At 41.6% G+C, this 7,947-nt stretch overlaps 1 protein-coding gene across 7 annotated transcripts in view; it reads right to left on the bottom strand.

The window, feature by feature from the left end:
* myom2a (myomesin 2a) overlaps positions 1 to 7,496 on the bottom strand; it is a 25,825-nt gene extending 18,329 nt beyond the window's left edge. For 6 of the 7 annotated variants that reach the window (XM_031877094.1, XM_031877097.1, XM_031877098.1 and 3 more), the window contains exons 1-8: positions 7,415 to 7,496; positions 6,426 to 6,560; positions 4,270 to 4,362; positions 3,442 to 3,580; positions 2,570 to 2,724; positions 2,045 to 2,137; positions 375 to 463; positions 196 to 234 (exon numbers count right to left, since the gene is read on the bottom strand). In XM_031877094.1, the coding sequence (XP_031732954.1) occupies positions 196 to 234; positions 375 to 463; positions 2,045 to 2,137; positions 2,570 to 2,724; positions 3,442 to 3,580; positions 4,270 to 4,362; positions 6,426 to 6,538 (721 nt within the window). In that variant the 5' untranslated portion in view covers positions 6,539 to 6,560; positions 7,415 to 7,496. The remainder of the gene's footprint in view (positions 1 to 195; positions 235 to 374; positions 464 to 2,044; positions 2,138 to 2,569; positions 2,725 to 3,441; positions 3,581 to 4,269; positions 4,363 to 6,425; positions 6,561 to 7,414) is intronic. The other variant, XM_031877095.1, reaches the window with a different exon arrangement.
* Between the last annotated feature and the right edge of the window lie 451 nt (positions 7,497 to 7,947).

Raw genomic sequence — 7,947 nt, 5'->3', positions numbered from 1 at the left:
TCTCTCTCTCCTCCACTCTCTCTCCTCCTCTCTCTCTCCTCCTCTCTACCTCCTCCTCTCTCCCTCCTCCACTCTCCCTCCTCCTCCCTCCCTCCTCCACTCTCTCTCCTCCTCTCTACCTCCTCCTCTCTCCCTCCTCCTCTCTCCCTCCTCCCCTCTACCTCCTCCTCCCTCCCTCCTCCACTCTCCCCTCACCAAATCCAAGCAGGCAGGACTCCCCGGATCCTGCTGGTCCTGTGAAGGAGAGAAAATCATGAATAAAAAGAGAAACATGAAGGTGAATAATGGTGCTACATAAAAAACAATATATATATGTGTATAGAAAAATAAAATAATGTGAAATAATATGAAATAAAATGAAATGAAAGACTTACTCTTCACAGTAACTGTAGCCTTGCTGGTAGCCGTGCCGTGTGGGTTGATGGCCACAGCACTGTACTCAGCAGTATCACTCACAGCACACCTACAAGACCAGACAGCAAACACGTCACAATGTTATTCAAACAAGCATAAATCCATAGATTTACACTTTCCATAAATGTCTAAGAAAAATACATGTTCAGTTTTTCAGTATTTCAATATAATGTTTTGAATTAGATTTTTTAAATTATCAAACTTAATGTATATTAATTAAACTGTGTACGTTTATAACATCATATATCGTCTTTTACTGCCTTGTCTTTGAATGATGTCTACTTGAGTGTCTTTTATTAGTCTGTAATAATTATTTATTTAAAGGACACATATCATGCTCATTTCAAGGTTCATACATGTAATTTGGGTTTCTTGCAGAACATGTTCACATGTTTTAATGTTCAAAAAACACTTTATTTTTCTCGTACGGTCTGTCTGAATACACTTGTATTCCCCATCTGCCTGAAACGCTCCGTTTTTGCGCCTGTCTCTTTAAGAGGGCTCATTTAAAGACGCAGTCACTGAATACGGGCTGTGAGCATTGCTCAGTGGATTGAGCGTGTTGATACTTTCACAGTATTTATATAGCACCTAGACCTGCTTTACAATCAAAGAAGATATGGAAATCAGATTACGACACAAGGACATCACGCACCGCCTTCTTTTGACCAATGATCTCACATGCGGGGGAGAGAGCACTGGGAAAAGAAGGTGTACCGATGGCAGGAGTCTGGTGTGCCGGGTGAGAATAGAAGGAAGAAATGTGACCTCCTCCCCCCACCCACCCCCCTGGACTGGACTATTTTAAAAGACGATCCATCTTCCGAGTCTGTGCTCTTCTTCTTTTCGAGCATTTCACTCGGGGCTCTGAATGACTAAATTCTTAACTTTTACAAATTCAGGGACATAAAGTTTCAATGTGGAATGATGGAGGACCGGAGATATTCTCACAGTGAGAGAGAGAGAGAGAGAGAGAGAGAGAGAGAGAGAGAGAGAGAGAGAGCAGTGGGAGGAATTCGTGGCTCGAATGATGCAAAGGTCAGCACTTCAACACGAACAGCTGCGGAGTCTTGAAGATGACAAACAGCTGGGCCGCCCCCCTCAATCTGACAGTCCTCACCCTCTCCCTCTCTCCCTCTCTCCCTCTCTACCTCTCTCTCTCTCTCTCTCCATTTTATCCAGGCAGAAAAGACAATTGAAGAAAGGGATTTTCCTACTCTTAAACTCTGCTAAAATATAAATATTTGCACTTTTATTTTGTTTTTTAAACTTTTTTTATTCTTCTTATCTTTTTAAACTTTTTTTGATTTGATACTCATATTCTTCTTTATAAACTTTTTGTTTTAAATCTTTTATTCTTCTTCTTTTAATACTTTATTCTTGTTTTTAAACATTTTGAAAAAATGATTCATGTATTCTTTTGTTCTTTTTACCGGTGTCTTTTTAAACTCTGTTATGTGAAACACCTTGAGTTGCCTGTGTGTATGAAATGTGCTCTATAAACATAACTTTAATAGTTCCTGTAATATGGAGGAAGTTGACATCTTCCTCAACACTGTTATTATATCCTTAGAAACTCTTCAAACCAAAGTGTGTCGTCAGCAGAGTGTTTGGGGTTTGGGGGGCGTACCTGCTGATGATCAAACCGTGGACTCCATACTTGTTTTCGATCTTGTACTTCCCGGGGGCGCTCAGTGGGTCGACTGGCACTCCTCCCTTATACCTGCAGAGAGCCGGCAGCTGTCAGCTCTCACTCTAAACTGGTAAAACCAGCATGTTTATGGGGACACATGAGTCTCTGATGGTCCGTACAACAATACAGAGAAATGTGCTGTGCACTTAAATAGCAAAGTACATTTACAAGGTGATAACAACTGGGAAGGTGTGCTGAACATTTTGATTAAAGGGGTCTACATGAGGAAAAAGTACAAACGAAGAACCATCATGAAGAGTTAATCAAGTTAATTGTGACTTTTGTTTGATTTGTTTTGTAGCTCGACTTGTATTTGCAAATTATTCTGTTGTTACCACTTCATGATTAGACTTGGATGCTGTAAGCTCAAATAGCACGCACTTTAAATGTGCTTTTGCGTATATAAAAAGAAAACTGAGGTCAGGTCTAAGACCCGCTCCTGTGGGAGGAGAATACTCTGACCATTTGACGACGGGTCTTGGGGTTCCCTCCACGGTGCAGAACAGCTTGACGGGAGTCTTCTCCCACACGGTGTGAGGCCGCAGGGCCACCAGGAAGTCCGGCATCCTTGGGATTTCCTCCAACGAATCCCTCCTCCTGTACATCATTTCGTTAACCTGGAGGGAGTAAAGTAGCACCGAGAGAATGCATACAGCACATTAAAAAGAAGACATCACTATAAAACCCTTCCGTGCACACATGTTGTCGTCATCAGCAGGTCCAAACTGACATCGACAAATGAGTTAGTGAGTCAGGCAGCAACAACTTTTACCTTCATTTTAATAAATATGTATTGTTACATACGTAATACTGTACGCAGCCAACATATGTATGCCCGCTATGATCCTTTCCCAAATGTCTTATTGAGTAACATGTTGGGGGCAGAATGGTGAAACAGCAACAAGACCTCTTGAGTCCTCAAACAAACTCTAAAATCTCTGGACAAGTTTCATCACTGGTGAAATCCAATTTATGTCATTTTTTTGAATGCACGGTTTGTACCATTTTAAACGGTTCATGGTCCCCTCCTCCACTATGTGACTTTGTGTAAACTCGCTCAGTAAATTCTAATAGATCTTCAAGAATATTGTGGTGTGTAAAACATACATGTACAGTTGAGTGTCATCTGCATATGTGCGATATAAAACCTTCAATGAATAATGATGAAATGATTTGATTTCTGTGTATTTTCACTGCTGTTAAACATGAGCTATGACAACTTAGTTTATAAAATTAGGCAGTTTTGCATGTACTGGTACTTCATGTTTTGATTTGGTTCCATGTACAGTATATAACACAATTATAACAGCATGAAACACCTCCGAGCTGCTTACCTCTCTCTGGATAGCGAGACTGTCCACTCGGGCCTTGGTGACCATCCTCATCCTGTGCAGCTCCTCCTGAATAACATTCAGTCCTTTCTCAACGTTCGTGCTCACTCGCTGGTACTCCTCTGTTCCCACATCCGCAGTCCTACCAACACAAAACTTAAATGTACCCACTACTAATCTAAGAACCAACAACACGCATGTGATTAATCATGTGATGTACAGAACAAGTCCTGAAACTTTTGTCTTTTATGAGCACTTAAATAATTAATTTCAAGCCCTTTGACTTAATCTCCATGTTTCCATCTCACAATTTAAAAAGTAAAGTAGGAACTAAACTTGGAGGCATAGTAGGAAGAATACAGTTCATCTGCAGATTAGATTCAACCCCTAGGGATTCAGAAATATCAAACAGCAGCTGATATTCTCATAGACTGATATGAGATCTACGACTCCGTACAAACACGTATTCAAAGATCTCGGTTTTGGTTTCTTTGGCGGTACCTATGCAACCTCCGGTTCTGCGTGGTGAAGTCGATGCTTCATGTGTTAAACCTGCATTCTCTCTGTTGTCCACCAGGGGGCGACTCCTCTGATTGTATAGAAGTCTATGAGAAAATGACTCTACTTCTCTCTTGATTTATTACCTCAGTAAACATTGTAAACATGAGTTTATGGTCTCAATCTCTAGTTTCAAGTCTTCTTCAATACAGCATGATGTTCATGTAGTACATTAATGTGCCATCTTGACTGTGGTCAGCTAGCAGAGACTAGCTCAGTATTACTTTACACCTAAAATAGCCTGACATATGACAGCAGCCAATGGGGACTCACCTCTGCCGGAACACCGGTATGGTATAGGCTGGTTCTGCCATAGCCTGTGTGGCCTGGGCCTTCACCTGGCTCACTGACGTGGAGCTAGATTTCCTGTCGGCAGGGGGGGGGGGGGGGTCCATTGTTATAAAACAGACATTAAAGGAACATTCCACCGTAATGGACCTTCAGGTTTTAGTTTTGCAGAAGCAGGTGGTGGCGCTAAAATCTCCCAAGATCCAGCTGAGGTGAAAATTAGTACAAAATAGTGCCAGATGCTCGCATAGGAAAGCCTCCTGGTCTGTAATATTGTGTTTTTATTGTCTTGAGGTGGATTGACAGAATATGGTGATGATCCTAAAAGAAACTACGAGACTATACTTGATTCATCCCTCCACCAATGTCTCTCCTTTTCATTGCCAAAATAACGCATCCTATACTCTCTATAAAGTATCCTTCTTATTAAATCAACTGATTTGCTTTACAAAGACAACACAATTATGTTAATCGTGCCCAACTTAAAAATACACTTTTGCTCAGAATAGCAACATTTTAAAGAATTCCCCTTTATGACATACGGACTTGCTGCCACGTCCTCAGTCACTGTGCACTTTTACTGGACCGCAGACAAATCTATTGTGAAAAGGTTGATTGTGATCAACGTCAGATACACATGAGGAGAATTTGATCAGCGGGATGGACAATGATGTCATCCAAAACCTCGTAAAGGAAACATTTAGTTGATCAAATTGATAGAAGATACCACTAATCACAGCACTCAGCGATTCTTTTTCTCTACAGCTCTGACCGCTGGCCCCAGATGTGGGTCGGGTTCAGGGGATGCGGACTCCGACATGAGATGGGGGGGGGGGCACATGACAACATGGCGTCTTCAAACAAGATGACCCGGAGGTGCAGACTTGGCTCGTAGTTTCATGTTCCGCCCTCCTCACTAGCGGCCACAAAGCTTGCACAGCCTTCGACTTGTGTATGAAGTTCAGCGTGTTGTACAGCAGAGCTACGCTGAGAGCCAGGTGGGGTGCAAAGCTTTTGAAAAGCGTTCTCTCAAAAGCTGCAGAGCATCAGCAGCGCTAGCATTGTCTGGAGCCCTGTGCCGGACTCCAGAGCTTTGGGGCTCCACAGGGGAAAATGTTTAGATTTTGGGCCATATATAGATCAATGTAAGGAGTCATGGGCCAAACAATACTGAATGTGTTTTCAACCAGTTACGCTGCAAGAAAATCAGTGTTTCCAGACCAGATAAACACAACAGAAAATGTTCTGTCAAAAAACCTAAGCAACACTAGCAAACTGTTTGACGTCTGACATCACACTCGTTAATTGGTGCTCCCACATGTTACTAGAAGTAGTTCTGTATCTGCTGCTTATTTCAATATTGTTCAACTCTAATACAGCGCGTGGCCTAAGCGCCCACTTAAAAGATTAGGATGCAAATGTAAGATGTGAATCTTTAATTCTAATAATGAGATTGTTATTCATATGGCTGTGGTTTCTTTGTATTGTGACAGTTTTCCTAAAATTTGATTTTAAGAAGTGCAATATATTGAATCGTAACTTGTAATTGTCAGTTTCTTGCCAATAGCTCTTAGACGTAATACCACTAATTCTGCTTTTACTATATCTGAGATGTACAGTCATTTGAAGCTGCCATCTTTGTGACCAAATAGCAATTACAAAACACACAACACATATTTAACAGATATAACTATGTTATATGCATGAAAGGTTACCAATATTTGGTGTAGTTAAATATCAATTTTGACAAAAGACTTTTAGATGGGAACGCTTTTAATTTGCAGCAAGAATCTTTATACTAAAATAGTGGTTCTTAAAATAATAGTGAACAGATAAACTATCTAGTCTGTGATGATGTAAACCCAACAAACAAAAAAAGGATGAAGGCAAAAAGGTCGAAAGCATCGTTGAGTCCAACTGTTGAGCTCGATTGAATGGATCAACGTGAGCTCAAAATCAGTATTTGTTCATCGGGGGATCTGTGTATTAAAATGCAGCTTTAAATACGGCGTCCGAGGACAAACGGACAGCCAGCTATGAAGCAGACACGTATGCAGCAGGAACACGAAGGCCACCAGCCAGCGGCAGCAGGACACATTATCTCTGCCCGGGCAAAGCAGCAAGAGCTTCCACCTCCATACCTCACTGCTGTCTGCTGCTTGGTACGCACACATTGAGTGTGATGATAGGCATAATCAGATTTGACTTGGCTCACGCCCTTCTTCTTATACCACGGTGTGACTTTGGAGGCCATGACGGGAACACTTCAAGGAGACCTGGTCACGAGCACCAGGGGGGAGGAGGAGGGGAGACCAAACATGTGTTAGCCGGGACAGCAAAGAAGTCTGTCCCTGGAACATTATACCGTCACCGCAGGCTTCATGACGTCGCTGTCATCCACATTGTTAGAAGTGTGGACAAACCTTTACATTTACAATAGATACAGATCATGTATATTCATATTATACGTAACAAATAACCGTAGCTTAAACACAGATATGCAAAGAATACGTAAATATCACATGAGCATATCTCAGAGAAAGACATGTGCAACATTTAGGAGGCGACAGGACAGTTCAAACATACACCAGAGCTCAGCGCGTCAAATGTTTCACCTCACTGCCTCACAGGCCTCAGCTATGAATAGCTTGCAGCAGTCTGCCTGTTCCATGATCGGAGAAATGAAGGAAACGTTTATCTCACTTCTTAATTAAGAACCAGCGTGCAGGAAATGAGACCAATCCCACTGTACAGGCTCTTTTAAATCAATCAAGACTAATTGACTAAACCAGCTGTCGAATCCAAACTTCAGCACTAATTATGTTTCCAATCTGTATAATAATTATTTCAACACAAGAACATTTCTTTTTAAGCTAATACAACTTGGGAAAAGAAGGGTCAGCCACCACTTAATGCCCCGGTATGTCAGGAAGTAGAGCTCAGGGAGGTTCAACCGACTGCTGCTGTTTCTCACACAGCATGACAGATAATCTACTGCCATTTATTACAGCAACACATTTCACTTATCGCACGCTTGAAAACTTCCCTCTCCTACTCTGGACTTTTCAAAATGTCTTTCTCTAGTAGAATTAGCCTGCTAGTGAAATCAGAATGAAGAAAAGTGACTTACCCCAAGAGATCAAAAGAGCGCAAAGCGGTGGAAGACCAGCCTGATGCCGCTTGGGAAGCACTTGCTGATGGCAACAAAAATATTACCCTCTGACTGGAGGAATGCTGTTCCCCTTCCACCCCTTGTATGGACGCACTTAAGACTATATATAGCATTTACCCCCAAATTTTGTTCTCATTCTGCACTTTGGAGATGAAGAGTGTGCATCCGCAGCTGCAATTTTATTGAACTAATTAGAGGAATGTTTTATCTGCTGCATTTATTACATTTATGGACATTTAGTGAAAGGTGAAAAAGACAATTCTAAGTTCACGGGGGCTGGATTTCTAAAATGACATACTGTCTTCACACAACAATAACTCATTTTGTCAGTCCTTAAATCAGTGCTTAAACGGCACATTGCAGTCTTCCATCACACTATCGGCAGAACAACAGATGTCCTTTCGTCACAAAATTAACAAGAGACACCTCACCTTTAGATTTCACAAACATTCATTCAGCAAGAAAGACATTTTGACAATTTGCTGGCAAAT

This window comes from Anarrhichthys ocellatus, unplaced genomic scaffold (assembly GCF_004355925.1).
Source record: "Anarrhichthys ocellatus isolate YVR2014 unplaced genomic scaffold, GSC_Weel_1.0 scaffold126, whole genome shotgun sequence".
Taxonomy (NCBI): Eukaryota; Metazoa; Chordata; class Actinopteri; order Perciformes; family Anarhichadidae; genus Anarrhichthys; species Anarrhichthys ocellatus.
The sequence above is the reverse complement of the archived record's forward strand: the minus strand, read 5'-3'. Positions and strand labels throughout refer to the sequence as shown.